The sequence below is a fragment of the Procambarus clarkii genome, chromosome 50 (genome assembly GCF_040958095.1).
Source record: "Procambarus clarkii isolate CNS0578487 chromosome 50, FALCON_Pclarkii_2.0, whole genome shotgun sequence".
NCBI lineage: Eukaryota > Metazoa > Arthropoda > Malacostraca > Decapoda > Cambaridae > Procambarus > Procambarus clarkii.
Genome location: NC_091199.1, coordinates 13,588,471 through 13,611,373, shown reverse-complemented (window position 1 = coordinate 13,611,373; position 22,903 = coordinate 13,588,471). Strand labels below are relative to the sequence as shown.

The 22,903-nt window shown below is 43.8% G+C and overlaps 1 protein-coding gene across 1 annotated transcript in view; it reads right to left on the bottom strand.

The window, feature by feature from the left end:
- Positions 1 to 22,903, bottom strand: part of LOC123748468 (multiple PDZ domain protein) — a 1,300,933-nt gene that overhangs the window by 262,486 nt on the left and 1,015,544 nt on the right. Inside the window, 2 exon segments of the mRNA XM_069303573.1 lie at positions 18,144 to 18,234; positions 19,085 to 19,228. Coding sequence (XP_069159674.1) covers positions 18,144 to 18,234; positions 19,085 to 19,228 — 235 coding nt within the window.

The following is a 22,903-nucleotide window of genomic DNA, read 5'->3' as shown; positions in this document are numbered from 1 at the left end:
GTGTATTTACAATTGTTGCCTGCTCTCTGTCTGTATCTGATGTGTCTCCGCACGTCAGGTAATAAAGGTTGACATAATATTAATAAAACCAACTGTTACCCATAAATATGAACGATAAAAGGAAGGAAAGAAGGAAGGAGGGAAGGAAGGAAGGAAGGAAGGAAGGAAGGAAGGAAGGAAGGAAGGAAGGAAGGAAGGAAGGAAGGAAGGAAGGAAGGAAGGAAGGGAGAGAGAGACAAACAGAGAGAGAGGGGGAGGGTGGAGGAGCTAAGAAGAGAGGCTGAACGAGCTCAGGAGACAGAGAAGGTGGAGGAGCTAGGAAGAAAGGGGAGGGGGGGGGAAATGAGCTGGAGAGAATGAAGGTGGAGAAGCTCGGGAGAGAAAGGTTGGAGGAACTCAGGAGAGAGAGGGAGAGGTGGAGAGAGAAAGTGGGAGAGAGAAATGGAGAGGGAGATAGAGAAATTACCAGCATTGCCTTTTACCTTATGCCTCTGGTCATCTAATGGTAAATAGGTACCTGTTACAGTTTCTGGGGCTGCATCCTCGGAATGGTCCAGGTTGGCTTAGTTTCAGATACACAAACGCGCGCACACACCAGCAAACATGCAAACACAATGCGCACGCACGCACGCACACACACGAGTACACAAGGGGAAGCCGGTGGCCGAGCGGACAGCACGCTGGGCCCGTGATCCTGTGGTCCCGGGCGCCGGCGAGAAACGATGGGTAGAGTTTCTTTCACCCTATACCCCTGTTACCTAGTAGTAAATATGTACCTGGGAGTTAGTCAGCTGTTACGGGCTGCTTCCTGGGGGTGGGGGTGGGTATATGGAGAAAAAAATAAATAAATAAATAAAGTCAGTAGTTAGTAACAGTTGACTGATTGACAGTTGAGAGGCGGGCCCAAAGAGCAGAGCTCAACCCCCGCAAGCACAACTAGGTGAATACAGCCGAAGCTCAACCCCCCCACAAGCTCAATTAGGTGAGTACACACAATCACATCTCACAGGATACACACACACTCATCCCGTGACAAAACCCGGGGAGGATTGACTGGAAACCAATCCTTAACTGTTCGCCCCTCTTTACCGAGCAATAATTCCTCCTGTAACCACCGGTGTAAACCAAAAAAAAAAGGCAGCAGTGCACGCTCATTGCCTTATCGCCTACCAACCGTATACCACATAAGCCTCTTATCCTAGCTTCCCCTCTGACCTCCGCCCACACCCGGGCAGTGTTCCAGAGCGCTATTTTGTAACCAACTCTCGAGTCCAAGGCAGTAACTGTCCCAGTATTATCTCCTTTCTTTCTCCTCCTCCTCTTCTTTTTCTCTTCTCTCTCTCCCACAAATAAAAACCAAATGTAGCAGAGAATAAGGACTCAAGCAGAGAAAACATGGAGCGATATCACACTCCGGTTACTGTAGCTCTTTTGGCGGGAAATCTGACCTTCCTTGTACACGGCTCTTTTGGCGGGAAATGTGACCTTCCTTGTACATGACTTTTTGGCGGGAAATGTTACCATCCTTGTACATGACTTTTTGGCGGGAAATGTTACCATCCTTGTACATGACTTTTTGGCGGGAAATAAGACCATCCTTGTACATGGCTCTTTTAGAACCTTTCACTGTGGACAAACCTACAACAAACGCTCTTACAAAAACCTAACCAAACATGACAACCACGAACATACGAAACTACTGTATGGTCTCTCGACAACAACACGTCTGGGGGGGACTTATCAAGGTGAATTGACCCTGAGATGACTTGAGCTCATCTGAGAGATGACCCGAGATGACCAAGAGAAACGGAGTTGACCCAATTCAGCCCGACACACTCGATCCATAATATGGACTCACTCTGTCTTGTAGCGTGTGACTAGCGTCTCAATCCCGCCTAGCTAAAAGACAGAGGAAGGTGGAGGAGGAAGAGAACAAGGAGGAGGAAGGGAACCAGGAGACAAAAAGAGGATGAGGAGAAACAAAGAGGAGGAAAATCAAGAAAAAGAACAGTCTTGGATGACATGAAGTCCACGAAGAGGGGTAGAACAACTTTATGAAAAGAGGGTTAGGAACAAAAGGGACAAAGTGCCAGACAATAACTGGGAAAATGCAAAGTTAGATGACGTTGATGATCCCCGAGGTAAATATTGGATTATAGGATGGTAAATACAATGAAAATGATAAAAAGCAGTAAAAGGAGAAGGCAGAGACGAAGAGAGAAAGAAGTGGGGAAGAAGAAGAGAGGCAGAAGAGAAGAAGGGAAGAGAGAAAGAAGGCGAAGGAAAGAGAGGAAGAAGACAAAGGGAAGGGGAGAAAAATGGGGGAAGAAGATGAAAAGAATGAAGAAAGATGATAAAAAGAGTGGAAGAAGAAGATGAAAAGAATGGAGAAAGAAGATGAAGATGGAGGAGGAAGATGAAAAGAATGGAGGAGGAAGATGAAAAGAATGGACGAAGAAGATGAAAAGATATGAGGAAAAACAGGAAAAAGAGGAAGAAGAGGAGATGAAGAAAACGAGAAGGATAAGAAAACCAGAGTTGAAGGAAATGAAACGCCATTTTCTAGGCGAGCCTCATGAGGCTCCTTGAGGCTCCCTGAGGCTCCTTGAGGCTCCCTGAGGCTCCTTGAGGCTCCTTGAGGCTCTCTGAGGCTCCTTGAGGCTCCTTGAGGCTCTCTAAACTGACAAGTGCCTTATTAGTTTGATGTCCTCACTCCCTGGAGTTGTGTGTGCCTACTCAGCCACAGAACTTGGGGCCAGATTCATGAAGCAGTTACGCAAGTACTTACGAACGTGTACATCTTTCCTCGATCTTTAACGGCTTTGGTTACATTTATTAAACAGTTTACAAGCATGAAAACTTCCCAATCAACTGCTGTTATTGTTATAGTCTCCTAGCTCATTAACTGTTTAATAATTGTAAACAAAGCCGCCAAAGATTGAGAAAAGATGTACAGGTTCATAAGTGCTTGCGTAACTGCTTCATGAATCTGGTCCCTGGTCCACTCAGAGAGGCACAGGGAGAAATGGCCATATGAGCACTCTCCCTTTAGAGTTCGTCATGTCTGCCATCGACCAGGGATACCACCAGAAAGGTTGGCGAGACAATACAAACTTCTAACTGGTTAAAATTGAAACCTACCTCCGTACAGAGCCAACGAACTCCCCCCAAAAGAAAACAATGAAACGAGGAAATCGTCATCCCACAAGCGCGCCCGCTCGTTAGCGCCCCCCATTCCTGCCAGTGGGGAGGGGGAGCGTGCTCAGACAAGCCAACCTCCAGTTCATAGAATGATGAAAACCCTCCGACGGAGGGAGGGAGGGAGGGTGTCAGGAAGCCTCCGGAGCTCGCCCAGAAAATGGAGTTTCATTACATTCAACGCTTGTGTTCTATGGGGAGCCCCGACGGCTCCCTGAAGCAAATTACCCACAGATAAGTAAAAACAAGGACTTACCTGGGAGGCAGCAGCAGCCCCCAGGTCTCACGACAAAGATGAGACAAAGAGCCACGATGGACGTCCCAATGCCACACAATTAGGCCATAGAGGGCCTGGAATGTTGACATGATATCTGGCGGCCAGGACCCTGTTCGATTCCCCCCCCCCCCCACCTGCACCCGAATGTCGACCAAAGATGTATTACCAAAGACAACAACAAGAGGAACATACTTCCTCACATCATGGGCACGAGGGTAGACCGCAGGTTGGCTAGACTTGACAACCCTGCAAGACACAAGCCCTGGAACAGGGAACCAGGGAAACCCCGGGTCCAGCCAGAGCGCGTCCACTATTGCTGAACCAGTAGTGTGCAGGTAGCGACTTAAAGCTGCAACGGGACATAAAACATGACATACCCCCGGCCGAATCAACCAAGCATCAACAAGCCTCTGGAAACCAGCCATCTTATTCTTTGCCAGAAAAAGAAAGAGGGCTGCAAATGAACAAAACGACCCCCTGGACCAAAAAAGCAGAAACCCCTGTGCTGGAGAAGAACATGAAGCTTCCCCGTCCGACCCCCAGTCTAAATCATACAAGAATAAGGCCTTTAGAAAACAATCCCTGACCAAAGAGGCCACCATAAACCGAGAAGAGAGAAACGAGAACACCCGTTCCAAAGACCAAGAAAGCTAGGGCGGTGCATGAGCAAGCCGGAGGTGAAAAAATCCATGAGAGAGCTGGCGGAATGGAGCAGAAGTGACATCCACCCCGAATGCAAGATGGAGCAGCTCTGCCAGCACTGCACGATAAGAAGCTACAGTATTCGGCATGAGATGCCGGTCAAGAAAAGGTCAAGGAAAGACAAAACAACCGGAACAGACACCAACAAAACCCTATGAAGGGGAAAAGAAATGGCAGAAAGATTTGCAGAAGACTTCATACTGTCGCTGAAAAGAGGACTGCAGGTTGAACACCAACAAAGCAGCCACCTGATCACCATACAAATGGTGATACACCTGCGTCAGAAAAACCAGACGCAAAGCACAGAAGAGTAAGCCAAACCAGTGAGGTACCTAACCGGCCCAATCTGCTGAAAGAGGTGGAGCCATGGAAAAACCCTCGGGTTTGGACACCAAGCAATCAGCGCCTGAGACCAAGGCTGGGCCGGCCACCATGAGGCCAGGAGAACCACTCTTCCCCGATAGGATTTGAGCCGAGCCAGAACCCGAAGCAACAGCTGGACCAGGGAATGAAGGTATAGGAACCCCCTTACCTCGACCAGTCCTGCTGGAAAGCATTTACCGTGAACACCTCGCAGTCAGGGAACAGTGCCACGTATATGGGAGGATGCCTGTACCAAGCCAACGCTAAGAAGTCCACCTCCGGGAGCCTGAACATCCGACAAAGCCAAAGGAAGGAGGCAGCATCGACCATTCATTCAGTGGAAAGAGGAATGAAGTGAGACAGGCCATCCGCCAGGACGTTGAACACCCCCTGAGTGTGAATGACGTGGAGAGCTAAACCCCGAGAGCTCAGCAGAAGAGCTACCCAAAGCAACCTGCCTCAAAGAGCTACAGACTACAGAGACCTCTCCCTGGTTGAGAATGAACCACGGGAGAGCAGTCCTAATGGAGCCAAAACACCGAGCCCCGAGGCAATCAAATCTGCTGCAGCGCCTGCCACACAGCTACAAACTCCTGCACCGTGCTGTGATCCCAACAGAAGGATGGAGCTCAAAGCCTCTGGCCGGCCTGCTGAGCGCTGGTCACAAAACCCCAGCCAAAAGATGAGGCGTCCGTGAACACATCGAGCGAGGGAAGGGGAAGACACCAAGGCACCAAACCCTGAAAAACCCATAGAGAAAGACAGTGACAGAGCAAGGACTCCAAAGGACGAACCTAACGATTGCGAGAGTGGCGAATGGGGTTGCCCCAAAGATACCAGAACAGCCTCTGAGGCCAGACCCTGCCAGTGGGAAAACTAGCAAGGCAAAGTTCAGGCTCCCGCACAACTGCTCGAGCAACTGCTGAGTGACCCGGGACCCTCCCAAAAACAGCAGGCGATGGGACTGCAGTTCACCAGGAACCCAAACCCAGCAAGCTGGGAAAGAACCACGTCCTTGGTGAGCAAACATGCAGACTGGCTAAGAGCCCAAACCGAACAGTCATTGCGGTAGGCCAAGACCTAAACCTCTAGCAGACGAAGACGCGCCACCATGACCAGGGTTAACCATGTGAACACGCGAGGTGCCAGATTCAAGCCGAATGGAAAGCAAGAAAAGCGATAAGCCTGACAGCTGACCACGAAACCTAGCCAATCCCTGAACTCGGATGAATAGAAACATCCCAAATAAGCGTCCCTGAGGTCCAGGAATATCTTCCAAGTTTCAAGAAGCTAGACCAGGGACAAAGTAGTCATCCGAAAAGAGGGGCAAGGAATCCCATGGTTCAGAGAGACAAGTCCAGAATGTACAGGAGATCCACACAGTCCCATTTCAGAACAGGAAACAAGTGGGGAAACCCACTTGAGGGACGGTGTCGTTTCGACAACGTCCAAGCGAACCCACTCCAAGATGACCCGACAGAGAGATGGGGAAAAATGACTTACCTGCCAGCCTCAAATCCCCGACTGTAGGAGCTGCCGCCTAACTCCACCAAAGGCCGGAAGAGATGATGCGAAAAGCCCACGAATCGTGGGACCAAGTGTGGGCAAACAGAGCCAGCCTTCCCCCCATCGCCCTGCGAAAGGGCCGACGTGACCTCCAAGCCGACTTCTGAGCAAAGTGACCACCGCGCTGACCAGACGAAGAAGGACACTCCGGCTCCAAACCTGGTACCAAAGGCCCACCTCAACTTACTGAAACCTGAGCCCTGGCATGACTACCCTGGGAAGAGCGAGCACCCCCCCCCCTCCGAGCACCAACCCACTCACGGTCCTCAAAACGTTCTACAATACTTAGGCAATTGGATTTTCCTGGCGTCCTGCCTACTACCCACCCTCCAAGTATGATGGTGTTGGAAGGGTGAAGACGGTTGTTGTGGTGTTTATTGGTCATAGTATTAGTGGAACGTGAAGCAGGATAGAGATTGTGAGGGATGGTGATGATAGTAGTAGTAGTAGTAGTGAAGGTGAAAGGGATGGATGGGAAGGGTTACAGTGGGAAATGAGAGCAGCAGGTAGTGGGGATTTCATTTTTATATTATAATTTTTATTTATAATTTTTATTATATTTTTTATATTATAATTTTTATATTATAATTTTTATATTTAATTTTAATTTAATTTTTTTTTTAAACCTAGAAGGGGTACCACCTCTGGTGCAAGTGTAGGGACCAATAGCCTCGGAGAAGAAAATGAAGAGTACTTGGAGAAGACCTTGTGGATCCTCACTGAACACTTTGATATTTTCTTCTACCACCCCTATTCTTTTGTTATATGTGTGTATATATATCTAACTTTATTTGAAAATGTCATTACACAAAAATAGTTACAACATTGGTTACATGAAGGGTACAAGGCTACTTGTCACAAGTTGTATAGCTCCTCCAGCTCCTCAGATGGCGGGCAGGAACCATGGATACAGTGAGCATTTCCTCTCTGGATTGCCACACCAAGGCGCTGAAAGAGAAAACTGGCGGCTCTAGGGTCTCTAGTTGTTTCGATTAGCTTAGACCCCAATGCTTTCAAAATGCTAGCAGCACCAAGTGTGTCCGAGGCAATGGGGACAAAATTGTAGTGGTGCTCAAGGTCTCTGTATTTACGTGACTTGGCTGCTTCCCGGTGATTGGCAGCTCCTCCTGCTTTTGTAGCACTGAAGTCAACATAGGTGTTGGCTAAAGTTGAAACGCAAGTGTAGTCCCACACCAACTGTCTACCATTCTGTCTATATATATTGTCAACTACCATACTACTATATATATGGTAGACATTCTGTCTAATATATATATATATATATATATATATATATATATATATATATATATATATATATATATAATAATATATATATATATATATATATATATATATATATATATATAATAATATATATAATAATATATATAATAATATTATATATATATATATATATATATATATATATATATATATATATATATATATATATATATATATATATATATATATATATATATTATATATAACAACAAGGGACCCAAGAGCTGCAAGCTTTCTTTTCCAGCGCCTCAGTGTGGCGATACAGAGGGGAAATGCGCACTGCATCCAGGGTTCCTGCCCGCCATCTGAAGAGCTGGAGGAACTCGACAACCTATGATAACCATCTTTGTAACCCATATGTAACTCCTTTTTTGTAACAAAGTTCAAATAAAGTAAATATATATGTGTACATACAAAAGAATGAGGGTGGTAGGAGAAGATAACATTAGTGTTCAGTGAGAAACCACAAGGTCTCCTCTGAATACTTTTTATTTTCTTCTCCGAGGCTATGGGTCCCCACATTGGCACCAGAGGTGGTACCCTCACAAACTAACTAACTAATTATATATATATATATATATATATATATATATATATATATATATATATATATATATATATATATATATATATATATATAACTGAAAACTCACACCCCAGAAGTGACTCGAACCCATACTCCCACAACTGGTATGTACAGGGACGCCTTAATCCGCTTGACCATCACGACCGGACAAAAGGAAGTGATAGCCGAGGCTATATGAACCACTTCCCCGCCGGCACTCGGATGGTAATCTTGGGCATAGCATTTTATCAAATCACCTCATTCTTTGGGGCACACGTGAGGAACACAAATGCAAACAAGCCTGAATGGTCCCCAGGACTATATACAACTGAAAACTCACACCCCAGAAGTGACTCGAACCCATACTCCCACAACTGGTATGTACAGGGACGCCTTAATCCGCTTGACCATCACGACCGGACAAAAGGAAGTGATAGCCGAGGCTATATGAACCACTTCCCCGCCGGCACTCGGATGGTAATCTTGGGCATAGCATTTTATCAAATCACCTCATTTGCATATATATATATATATATATATGGGAACAAGCCTGAATGGTCCCCAGGACTATATGCAACTGAAAACTCACACCCCAGAAGTGACTAACCCATACTGCCAGGAGCAACACAACTGCTATGCCCAAGATTACCATCCAAGTGCCGGCGGGGAAGTGGTTCAAATAGCTTCGGCTATCACTTCCTTATGTCCGGTTGTGATGGTCAAGCGGATTAAGGCGTCCTGTACATACCAGTTGTGTTGCTCCTGGCAGTATGGGTTCGAGTCACTTCTGGGGTGTGAGTTTTCAGATATATATATATATATAAACTGTAGATAAAAAAAAACTATTTTGAAAATCAAAATCAAACAATTGGACCTCAACCAGTCAGAGCAAATGACGCAAGAAAAGAAAATGGGATCTTAACTCTGGATGAGGAACCATTTACGCCGAGACGCCGGGAGAGGTTGACCAGAAGACAATAACCCCGTTGTGATAAGCCCGTCACTAAACGCTGAAATACTGGGCCCTACCTTCCTCCCACAGATAGTATTAGAGGAGGAAGATGAGGGAAGAGGGACAAAGAAGAGGTAAAGAAAAGGGAGAAGGATAAAATGACAGAAAAAATGAAGATGAGGAATGTATGATGCAATTTAATATAATAACAGATGTATGTAGAGAAGCAAAAAGTAGTAAAATACCACACAGAATAATTATACAGGAAGATTAATGACTGCTAAATTTCCAATAATTATAATAAATAAAGTCAATGTTTAAGACAATACAAATTGTGATCAATTTAAACAATTACAATGTCAAAACATAATATGGGATACGAGAAGATGGAAGGAAATTGTTACTAAATCAATACAGTATTTAAGAGGAAAGTGATATACTGTAGTGCCGGAGATATGGGGGGAAAGGAGAGGATATTGGAGGGAATAGGTAGTGAGGGAGAGAAGCTGAGTGAAAGGAAGAGATTAGGGGAAGAGTAGCACATATCGGCCCCAGCCCCCCCCCCCTTCCCCCTGCATCCTTTCCCATCTTTCACCTTCGTATCCTACCCAATTTCCTGTCCCATACCTTTTTCCCCCACCTTGATTCATTTTTTCCTCCCTATAATCTTCACTCCTCTCCTTCCTGGTAAAAACCTCATCTAGCCAGGAAATACGTAGGAAATAAGGCAGCTGGTCACCCTCTCTACCACTAGCCATGCCTCAATACCCCTACTCCCTTTCCCCATGGCTGTGTGGGTTATACGTTGCCTGAATCTGGTGATCTATTTATTTATATACATACAAGGAAGTACAATGGCTTATGAAAGTACATACATTAGTAATTGAGTGGTACATTCTTGCAAAGCCACTAACTCGTATAGTGTTTCAGGCTGGTTATTAAGCTAACCAGTAAATATAATAATAGTTACATTACAAAATTTTTAATTCAACATAATAACTACATTATAAATTGATAACATAAATTATACTGATAAAATTGCATTTCTATAGTAAATAAACTTGGTGAGTGGTGTTATGAGCCCCAGGTAGCCTCATGAGGTAGGTTTGCCTTGTGAGTTATTCCACACCTGACTGCAGGTAGGAGTCAGGGGGAAGGAATAAAATAAGCAAACGTCAGTAAATTATGACTAAAGAGAAGAAAGCAGATTGCAAGCATCTTAAGGAAATGAGGTAAGATAAGATGTCCACGTTATGTTACGAAATGTGATGTGGGCGGAGGTCGTAAATCGTCACTTGAGTCACGAGAGTTGTTGGGGACAGACATACGTCTTTGCCTCCTGTGAAGAAAAATGGTTATAGCTTTTGGTGAAGAGTTTGAGCAAAGGCTATGTGTTCAACGTGTGAGGAAGCTGTCTGAGGACGACGTACAACGTTTTTCTGTTATTCTGGTAACGATATTAGGGGCAGCCTAAAGCTTATTGGGCGGTCGTACATCTGTGTACTGTGAGATAATTCTTTAAGTGGATAAATTGAGCATGTGTGCCTGTGTTGCACCTATTAGGCGACTTCCACTCAAGTCGGAACTAGAAGAAGCATTTAGTGGCAGTAAAAGAAGAATTGTGCGTGACTTGGCTGAGCGCTATATTTGAGGCGATGTGGACATGCATCGTTGCAAATAGCATTTTGCAGTAAGTGTTCATTATACCGTAATATATTGCTTGATATTGTTTGATCGGGTGCCCAGCGATTGTAGAGGACATTTGTTGATGTAGGTTAGAGAGCTTAGGAAAATAGTGAGAAGATATGAGTTTGAGATGATTTGACATTATGGAGGCAGGCGCGACACATGCTCGCTCGCCTGAGGTCAGTGAGTGACTGAGGAGAGAAGAGTCTTTGGTGCCCGGCGGAGGAGAATTTCAGTGTGGATTCGTCCAGCGTGGGAGAAGTATTCACCACAGTAGGACCGCAGTGCAGAGTAGGACATCGAATGGTGAAATTAAATGTTTATATATAGTGGTATCTTGGTATACGACTGCTCTAGAGTATGAATTTTTTGGCATACACTGTCAAATTCATCAAATATAAATTGGTGTACGACGTTTTACTTGGAATACGACATTTGTTGATACGTATATGGGTCGAACTAGCGCATGATGATGGGGACGCGAGGTGAGGCACTCCCAGTTGTTTACCAGTGTATCCCGCGAAGTGACAACAGCGACTGTGCTTGAAATCTATGTGAAGAATTTCATTGTTTTTCTGCTTTTTTTGAATTTTTAACATAAAAGTTCTTATTATATATAATGCCATGGGTCCCAAGAAAGTCAGTGGTAAAGTTCAACCTAAGAAAATAGTTGTAAGGATGACGACAGAGCAAAAACAAGATATCATTCGTTAAAATGAAAATGGTATGAAAGTTGAACTAGCTAGGCAGTACAACAAATCCACGTCAGCGATATCCACCGTAATTGCTAAGGAAAAGGACATTATGAGCGCTAAAGTGGCAAAAGGTGTTACAACAATCACAAGGCGTTACAACAGAGCAACCCTCAAACTCGCAAAAAACGAGAGGAGACTCGGGGGTCACATCCATTGGACCCGAGCGCCCCCACGGGGTTTCCCAGGGCCCCTAGACTTGGTCTGCTAAGGATTATCCCAGGAAGGGTACTGTTAACCGGCACCCAAGCTACCAATCAACACTGCTAAAGCTGAACCCTCGGGACGTGTCCACTCACGAGGGCGAAGCATGGGGTACCACCAAACACAAACAACCCTAATATAAAGGGGGAGGGACACCAAGGCAGACCCCCCACCAAGCAAAAAAAAAAAAGAAAAGAAAAAAATTCGCAAGAGGACAGCGTGCCCACAGGGAACAGAGCCAGCCGCTGTTATAGGTGAAAACTAGCTACGCAGTACCCTGCGCCCCTACCAGCGCAAAAACTATCACTTAACCCAAGGCAAACAAGGGAGGAATCCCCCAAAACACTCAGGGCGGTCAATCATCAATCTTGGGTCCACAGAGATGGACCCAAGGTGACTTATGGAAGGTAACCCCAAGCCTCTAGGGCAGTACTTACAGGGCACTTAGGGAAGGGAGCCCTAAACGCATGCAGCCCGAGTACCCAGGAATAATACTCCCAGCTCGCACATCACCGAAGAGAAGTACTGATCCCAGGCACAGCATAAGGAGAATCTGGAGCTGGAGCCACAATGACCGAGCCTTATCCCATCAGCCAAGGAACTAAGGTGTCGATCGCTGGCGCAGGGGTCTGGAGCTCCCCTTCCCCCTCCCGGCGAGGGGGGAGCTGCATAGACATGAGGCATGGCTCATGTGACGTCATGCTTGTTTGCTCGTTTTCCCTTGGGGGAGTTCTGTCCATTTGTTTCGTTATTTTCGCTGGTTTCACCAGAATAGGTGTTTGTTTTGAGGCGCTTACCTTTCTGGGTAGCTGTCCTGGTCAATGGCAGATATAGAATGCTCCAAAATCACATGTGCATTTCTATAGGCCATCACTCCTTGTGCCTCTCTGAGGGTGCCAGGTTTTGGCCATGGTCCGCGGTAGGCATAGAACTCCACCCACATCAACCGATGCAAAAAGTTAGGCCTATCCCTATGAGCCTGGATAGGGCTCTCCCTGGGCTCCCCCGGAGCTATTTTCCCCAGAAAATATCTGCAGGAGAAGTTTGCCCCTCAAGGGCCTGCTTCTCCTCGACAATGCGCCTGCTCATCCTCCAGGCTTGGAAGAATTTAGTTTTGCTTCAGTAAAGTTCCTTCCTCCCAACACCACTCCTTTAATTCAGCCTCTAGACCAGAAAATCATTTCTAATTTTAAGAAACTTTACGGCAGGGCATTTTTCTGGAGATGTGTCGAAGTGACTGATGCCACAATCTTCCACCTCAAAGAGTTCTGGAAAAACAATTTTCACATTCTGAGTGCTTTAAACCTCACAGACAAAGCCTGGGAAGAAGTGACTAAGAACCATGATCTCTGGCTGGAGAAAATTGTGGCCCAAATGTGTTCCAGAACGAGATTTTGAGGGGTTTGAGCCTGAGCCTGAAGTGTCTCTTATTGAGGAAATTGTTTCTCAGAGCCATAAATTGGGCTTGGAGATGGATGGTGTTGACGTGAAGGAGTTGGTGGAGGAGCACAGCAAAGAACTGACCACCGACAAACTCGCAGCCCTTCATAAGGGGCAGCAACAAGAGACAGCCGAGGAAATTTCTTCAGGGAAGGAGGAGGCAGTAAAGGATGTCCCTTCCTCATTAATTAAGAAAATGTGTGCAGTATGGGAAGAACTGCAAAGTTTTGCTGAAAAGTGTCCCCTAAATCAAGCTGTAGCAGACCATTGTGTTAAACTTTTTAATGACTGTGATGTCTCACTTTAGACAAGTGTTACAATGTAGGGAAAAACAAGTGTCAATACACAGGTTTTTTAGTGAGACAAACAAGTAGTGAGCCACAACCAGGTCCTAGTGGTATGCTTGTAAAACGTAGGAGAGAGTACCCCAGAAAAGTCATTGCTGCTTGATGTTATAATGGAAGGGAATTCCCCTTCCAAACACCAACACCGCCCCTCCTCAAAATGAGGAGGGGTGGGGAGGCACTTTTGCACTTGTTGGCGTTTTTCATACGCCAACAAGTGTCTTCATTAAAGGTAAGATATACATAATGTATTGTGGTCCAAAATGTGTGGTATGTGATGTAAAATGTATTTTTAAGTTAATATTTTTGGGGGTGTGGAACGGATTAATTCAATTTACATTGTTTTTGATGGGAAAATTCATTTTGGTTTACAAATTTTTGGTGTACGACGCATCTCTGGGAACGGATTAGAATCATAAACGAAGGTACCACTGTATATGTTATTTATGTTTTGATTGGAGAATATGTTATTATGGTATAGGTATAGTAAAGAAAATAACAGGTTTGTGTATGGGCAAATTCTTGTATAAGCTTCATGTCTGGAGAAGATTATATGGTGGATCTCCAAGTGTGTAGTGGAACTACACGTTTATGGTGAAACCGTGTAGAGGAACTTCACATGTACAAAGTGGGACTGAGTAGCAGCATTATTGAAGACTATTGAAGACACTGCAAGAGTGCCTACCTGATTTGAGGACCCATTGATGGAAGGTCTTAGTGGTGGGCCTCAGGGAGTTAAACAGAGAATTATATGGACAGCATTGTTGTTTGAGGGAGTGCATGAATTCTTATGTTGTGAATGACGCAGTACAAGGCGAGAGCGTTTAGTATTTTCTTGTCTGTATTAATTTATATGCGAGTTGCCTAGCCCAGACAGTGAGAGGGGGCAAGAGGTTGCTTTTGAAGTAGTGAAGCAGCATCCTCGTGTACTGTATTGTTGGAGCACTGGTATTATATAAGCATGATGTTAGTTTGTGGAACCTGATGATAATATGCTGCTATTTCTTTATTCTTTGTATTTTTGTTAATAAATATTTGTCTATAGACAACCTGCTTTTGCACTTGTCCTGGTGAGAAATTTCTAGAAAGAGAGAGAGAGAAACAATTGCAGACTGATCTACAGCAGATATAATAATATAATGGGGAACTAGGAGGAGATCATCCCAACTAAAGAGAGAGTGGGGCAAGTCTCGGTGGCTCAGCGAGGTGTGTACTCGTAACCAATAGGCCAGATTTAAGCAGATTCCCCAAATAAGATGACGTTGAGCCATTTCTCCATACGTAAGACGAATACAGGGAGACTCTCCAGTGTGCACTCCCATTGTTGATTGATTGCAGTAGTAAGTCTTTATATTATTTTATTGGGGGGGGGGGGGGGTAGATCTGATAATTAGACAAACAGTACCATCCCCTGATAGTGGGTAGTGCAAGATACTGTGCAAGTTAGTAGCATAAGGTGGGATCCTATGAAGATGAAAAGCCTGCATGGTAATTAAGGAGCTGGGAAGTCATTGGAGGACATTCAGTTTAACCTAGAATTACCAGCAGCAGCAGCTCATTCATAAACTCAAAAGCCATTCTCAGTTTTTCCCTGGCATCACAAATGACTGATCAGATAGCAAATTTTTATGCTTCCTAGAAAACTGCCAAAACAATTCAAACCTCTCAGGTTGTCATTAAAAATCATTCTTCCCACAAACATGTAACAGAAGCAAATATCCTCCAGGGGCCAGATTCACGAAAGCACTTACGCAAGCACTACGAACCTGTACATCTTTTCTCAATCTTTGGCGGCTTTGTTTCCAATTATTAAACAGTTAATGAACACCGAAGCACCAGGAGGCTGTTTATAACAATAACAACAGTTGAGTGGGAAGTTTTCATGCTTGTAAACTGTTTAATAAATGTAAGCAAAGCCGTCAAAGATTGAGGAAAGATGTACACGTTCGTAACTGTTTGTGTAAATCTGGCCCCAGGGCAGTGTGACCTTACTATGCCGAACACTGACTGTGTCGACATCCTGAAGTTAACCCCACAGTCTTGTGCCAATACACATGATGGTACCCACAAGTTTCAAAGGGAACACTAGAGAGAGAATGCAAGTCACAGTACCAAAACCTTTTTTTAAGTATTTTATCTTGGAAACAACTTTGACAGGATTTTGTCACCCCAGAAAAATCTACAGTAAATGATGGCTATTTCAAAGAGGAACCAAATACACTGCCTTATCATAAGGCTTCACAGAAAAACTAGCATATAAAATTCTTTGATTAACATGCTATGCATAGATATTGAAAACACCATTCCCTTTACCAGACATGCAAATTATGTTGCAAATTTTGTTTTATGAAATTTGATTTTTTATGATGAAAATGCATCACCTAGATGCCAAGGGATGTGTTATGATATCAACGCTTTCTATGGAGCGAAGTGTGGCGATTTCAGCGCCATCTATGGACCTACACTCACACTCCAAGGCATTATGTGAGATGAAGACAATGGCATCTGTTGGCGGAGGTGTGGCATCTGTGAAAGGCTCCTGTTTCATACCTCAGTCAGGAGGTGAGGTTGATGATGATGACCTCTGGTGAGTGGCATAACGGTATCAACGCCATCTAGATTGTGCATCCGACTACATTTCAGTTTCTTGGTGAAAGGTTGCCATCCTATGTTCTCCCTGTATACTTTCTATCTGGTTAATGACTTATATTCACAGAAGTGACACGAGTATTGCACTGTGAAAAATCACTTCACCTTGGGCAGTCCAGAACTCCTGACTTGTTTCCTGTGAGGACAAGTGGCCACCATCGGTAGTAAGTAGTGTGATGGCTGTTGTACTTCGGCAGTGTTGTGTGGACTGAAGTACCTGGGATTTGGCAAAGAGGAGTTACAAGACAACAGTAGTGGCTGTCTGCTGAGAAGTGTTGCTAATGTGTTGCTAGAGACTTCTGCTAGGGTGTTAGAGATTGCTGGAAGTGATTATTTGTGACCCCTGTCAGCGTGTTGCTGAAGCCCTATGCCAGTGTGTTTCTGGAGAGCAGATGTGTGGTAATGGGGACATCGTGACGATACGGTATGTAGACTCGCCCATGTCGAGGAAGATGAACTCGCCAGTGATTGCCATTGAACGTAGACAATGTATACTTGAAGATAGTGGACTCACCGGAATTTGAAGAACACTGCAGATATAATATATTGGCTGTCCTGGGTGAAAGCAACCCTGCGTACTTAAGTGTAGTTATACTTCGATAGATAATATATTGAAGATGTAATTGTGTCTTGTTTAACCGCCTTTATTCCTTGCACAATTACTTGCTACCACCAATTCTTGAGAACTTACCATCGACTTGGGGGTGGGATCATAGAAGAGGCAACAGCTCTAAGGCGCATTATGCAGAAAGCACCTGGTTACTGGCTCAAGCAGGCTGTAACAGGGTGATTAACTTTTTAAACCTCACAAATGAGACTTATCACGAAATACTGTATTATACTCGCCTCTAATTCGGGATTCTCATCCATGGACATATCTCACATTGTCTCACAAAATTGAAGACAGGGCCACCACACACACACACACACACACACATACCTAGTGACAAAAGATTTTAATCCACCCAACTCATTTCTGTAACCGAGTTGGGTTTGGATCAACCCAAACCTCTCCAACACAATAGAGATGGGGCCAGTCTGTGTGTATTATACCATGTCATTGTATAATACAATTACATCATCATACAATATACACTGGCAATCACCGTGGTGCAGTGGTAAAATACTTGCACAGTGCGTTGTGAGCAGTTTGGCCTGGGATTATATCCTGGCTGGAGAGGATTGACTGGGCACCAATCTTTAATTGTACGCCTCTGTTCACCCAGCAGTGAATAGTTACCCAGTTGTTAAACGATTTGGCGGGTTGGATATCGGGGACAATTAGGATCATGGACCTGCCCAAAATGCTATGCATGCTAGTGGCTTTACAAGAATAGAACTTGTATATATAAATAAAATAAAAAATGTCCACAAGCTGCCTATCCCACACTAGGCTTCTCCCTCCCACTAGAATGAAGAACCAAACCAGAGGAGCCACATGCAACAAATGATGGATATTTTCATTGTATGACGATAGCAATTTAACAACCTTATCATCCAAAATACAAACAATTATGGATTTTTTTGTTGTTGGCAACAGCTTGACAACCAAAACAGTCACTTCAACATGTTGTTGTTTGTTAAAGATTCACTACTTGGAACAAAAAGTTCCAAGTAGCACAGGCTATGGTGAGCCCGTAGTACCTTCACACTTCAACAATTTAAGCAGTTTGTAAATAAAAAGCTACTGATAACAAAATGTTATTCAATACATATAATGTAAACCCACATAGTTACAGATAACTTTCTGTAACATGCAGTTCTAGATTGTAACCAAAGTAACAAACAAGATAGATATACATTTGCTTTAGAAAAGCTCAGTCATCAGCTGTGAGTTATATGTGAAGTTTTTTATTTTTAAAACAAGTGGAATGACTGCTGCACGAGATTCATCTGGACCCTCTATCTGTTGGACACAATGTAAACAGGACCACTCCTAATCATTGCTTGCCAGCAACTAAATTGATAAAAACCTAAATATTTTTTAAATTACCAAAATTATCATTACATAGCCATTCATACCCAGGCTTGACATTTGAGCTTCAGAATCCCCAAACTTCTGAGAAAAAGGGACAATACCCTTATATTTCTCCTCTTCGCTGAACAACTAAAGAACTACAATGGAACAATACTGTACACAAGACAATTTAACACTCACTTGCTGTGTAGCCAAATTCATCTTCTTCCTCAGTATCCTCCTGTTTCTCTGCTTTAGTACGTCTGATTGCACCAGCACTTGCACGATCAATCTATTTGAAAACAAAACGTATAAAAGGATATTACGATTCATTGTGCATTACAGTAAAGCAATTCAACAATTTTAACTACAGTCATTTCCTAATCTTGCAAGTCAATTGAAATTAATAAATAAAATTGTCACATTTCATATCATAGTTGTGTGCTAGTACAGTATATTTAAAAGAACAAGTGGCTTTATATAATAAACAATTACTTTCCCTATTATGTAATTACTTTTAAATGCCTAATGTACTGTTTATTATATAATTATTATTATTATTATTATTATTATTATTATTATTATTATTATTATTTTATTATTATTATTATTATTATTATTATTATTATTAAAACCTGAACATTGATGTGATATAATATCTACATTTAATATACATTTTATAAGGTGGTACTTCTCAGTTGAGAATAGTTACCTTAGTTCCAAATCTTAACAGTAACCCTGGAAACACAAACCGTAACTGTCTATTTCCGCTTGTTACAACTTGTAATAAAGTTGTTACATTTTGGCTTAACGTGTTTATGACGTATTAGAACGTTGTTACAACTTGCTATATTGGTTGTTATAACTGGTTAAGTGGGGTTAAAACTTGTTCGAACGTTGTACCAACGTCGTAGTATCGGTGTGTGTTTGGCGGGAACTGACCAACTCTGCACACAATGCAAATAGAAGTCACCCCTTCCATCTACCCCCATTTGTCTCCAAGATCAAACCCGCAATTCTTGACACGAGACCGCTATGGTAATTATAAACCTTCGGGTTATATCTGTACGTCATTAAAAATCACAAGTGATGTACTGTGACGTTGATTTTTCATTCCAGTGCACAGTATCATCAAAGCTCACCTCCACACCCTTCTTGGTGTCAATGCGGCCCTGGTCATAATGAACGTCATCATCGTAGTCAGAGTCTTCAGTAGTCTGACGCCGCTGGAGAGGTTGGTGCAAATTAGCTTGCAACTCTTGCTTCTTGTGATCTGGTAAGCCCGGCTGGCATGGAGGAAACGGGAAAAAATAGATCAAACTGGACATGTATAATGTACATAACTGAACAGTACAGTTTTGGGGAGGGAAGCTATTGTGTGAAGAAAAGAGTAAAATTTATTTAAAATGCTTTAAAGAAAAATGTAAACTGAAGAAATCAAGAAAATATAATTTAGATGGCAAATAATAAAGGTTACAAAAGAATTAGATTTTATCGTCAAACCAATTTGAAACCAAAGCGACTTTTTGTGTAGAATGTATCCTGCAGAACTAATGTGTTGTAGTTATGCTGCACATTGATTCAATGTGAATAAACCTTGTCTGCCTGCTAGATAGCTAACCAGAGAGGATGTGAATTTGATGGCTATTTCTGGTTAAAGTAGCCCATGTTGGACATTCTACACTAAATTTCTAAAACCGTGCCAAATGTATGCACAAATACATGCTTTAGCTCAATTTTAGTATTAGCTTATCAGTCTTTGCCAAGAATCAATACATAAAATGCAACTGTTGAAGCCTCGATTACATGTCCTAAACCTTAAATTGTATCGCTTACTTTAGGAGTAGGATCCCAGCAATAGGAAATTAGCCATCCATAGTTCAGGGGTAAGAATTAAGTACAATATTTACAAGCCAGACAATCAGTCACAGAACAATAACCTTACTAATAATGATGTTGAGAAGAACACTGTGACCATAAACTTTAATGTAGATAATATTTTAATCACTGGGAATGCAGCAGTTTACCTCCTTACCCTCCAAGCAAGTAAACCGACAGGCTGGATAACAAGAATATTTCATGGGTAAGAAGACCCTTTCAAACAAAAGATGCCAAGCCAATGAAGGTACTTTTTCAGACACTAGTGTGTCAAGAGTGGAATACTATTGCTCACTAGCAGCCCTATCAAAGTCATTGAAGTTGATGACCTGGACAACATGCGGATAAATTTCATTGCCCAAATCCATTCAATAAAACTTCTAAATTATTGGGAATTGTACACATTATAGCCCAGGCAAGAGATGCATAATAATTTAAACTTCGAAGATATAAGGGGAACTTGTTTCAAATACAAGCACTGGAATAATTCCTAACAAGACCAGGAGGCAGGACAGAACGAAAAACAGCTTCTAAAAGTAAATGTGTAATTGATACACTAATAGACAATTCTACAAACATTAAGAGTCAAATACTTTTTAACACTAGTTAGAAATAACTAGCTAACCTCTTTCAGTCTTCTAAAGGGATCTTGATAAACGTCTATATGTTAAGACTGCAAGCATTTGCACCTAACAGCCTGGTCGATTCGACTACAGACAACGAGACCTGGTTAGAAACTGGACCACAGGGACATTGATCCTCGGAACCACATCAAGGTAACACTGAAGTATACAAGTGTATCATTTGATTTTCTACACTTCTTGTAAGCAAACATTCTTCACAAATGTTTGTTTCCACATGGCATTTTCTCCCCACACTTGGCTATTTCATGGCCCCTGGTGACGTAACCCTAGACTGAATGAGTGAGGAAGATATTCCAGCATATGGCTGACACTTGTGAACAAGACCGTTTTTTTTTCGCCACCCCGATGATGATGATGATGATACACAGTACTGCACAATGTACTGCATAAATTAGGTGACACAAACCGAAAACTAGTCTTATTAAAACAATGATATTGACTTCTGAGACAATCCCTCCAGATGCAACTATCTCCTACCTTCATCAACACGTCCACATATTTAGTGTTGAATTTTGTGTATAATAGAGTATCGAAGGAAAGGGACATTAATAACTGAAAATGATTGCTCATTATGTCACCAGCTGCAGGTAAAAGAAAATATCTGTGGGTACACACACATGTTAGGAAACAGAATTGTTGGATATGTGAAGCAATGAGAAGTGTGCAAAAAGATTCAAAATTTAAAGTGGGCATGACTATATTGTAATACAGTACAGTATATAATTTTAATCTAAAACATGTATGTACATAGGCCTGATATATATACATGTTTCTTAACATCATATAGAGTAACAATTACGAAAAGATAGAATAATGTGGGGGAAAAACCCAGCGTTGAATGTAATGAAACGCGATATTCTGGGCGAGTCCCGGAGGCTCCCCAGAGTTATCCATGGCTGATATGGATACCCCTAACTATTTTGCATCAGTCAATGTGGTTAGAGTTCTACCCTACCGGGGACCACGAGCCACAACCTGGCCCCCCCCCCTCACAATGCATTTCTATGGAGCAATGGCCCATAGAAATGCACATGTGATTTGGAGCATTCCATATCTGCCATCGACCGGGACAGGCACCCAGAAAGGTAAGCGCCACAAAACAAACCCCTATTCTGGTTAACAATGAAAATCGTAAAACGAGTGGACAGAACTCCCCAAAAGAAAAACGAGCAAACAAGCATGACGTCACACAAGCCGTGCCGCATGTTTGCGCAGCTCCCCCCCCCCACACCCCCGGGAGGGTGTAGGGGGAGCCCCAGACCCTCGTGCAGGCGATCACCGTCCCAGTTCTGAGGCTAGATATAAAAAATCACGAAAAAAAACGCCGACTGGAGGGAGGGAGTGTTGCCGGGAGCCTCCGGGACTCACCCAGAAAATGGCTTTTCATTACATTTAATGCTGGTTTTCTGGGGGGAGCCCCTACGGCTCCCCGGAGCTACTTCACCAAAGACTACAAAGGAAAAAGGGAAAGGTGGGAAAGTACCAAAACCCTGAAGAGCAGACACACAGACCGACTGGGAGCCCAAACCAGCCAGTTGTCGAGGTAAGCCAACACCCGAACACCCAACAGACTCAGACGGGCCACCACGACCCGGGTAAGGCATGTGAACACGCAAGGTGCCAGATTCAACCTGAAAGGGAGACAACGAAAGCAGTAGCACTGACACCCCACAACAAAACCGAGCAAGTCCCTGAACCCCAGATGAATAGGGACGTGCCAATACGTGTCATTGAGTTCCAGGGACACCATCCAAGCGCCCGGCTCCAACAGAAACCAGACCTGGGACAGAATGGTCATCCGAAACGAGGGGCAAGAAACCCAAGGGATCAGACAGGACAAGTCCAGAATGAACCACAGGTTCGCACAGTCCCGTTTCGGAAATGGCAACAGGCGGGAAACCCACCTGAGGGACATCGTTCTTTCAACCACGCCCAAGTGCACCCACTCCAAGATGACCCGACAGAGCGCAGGAGGAGAAGCCTACCCCGTCAGCCCCGAATCCCCCGAAGGAGGAGCCACCCAACGCTACCGCAGGCCGCGAGAAACGCCCCAAAATGCCCATAAATCGTGAGACCAGGCGGAAGCGAACAGAGCAAGCCTCTCCCCCCATCACCCCGTCAATGGGGCGAACCGCAAAAGGGCCGCTGCCCCTTACGAGAATACGACCTGCGCGAAGAGCGAACACAGCGCCGACCAGGCACAGGCGGGAGTGCAGGTGGCACTGGCGCCAAACTCGACACCTGTGGCCTACCCTGATGAAAGGAACCGCAAGCCCTGGCATGACCCCGCCGGAAAGGAACCCCCTGGTTCCTTCGGAGCACCATCAACTCAGACATAGGGCGGCAAGTGGTAGAAGCCGCTTGAATATAACGCTCAACCGCACAAGCCTCAAAAAGCAGAGGACAAAAGGGAGAAGTCAACCTAAGAACCAGGGCCTA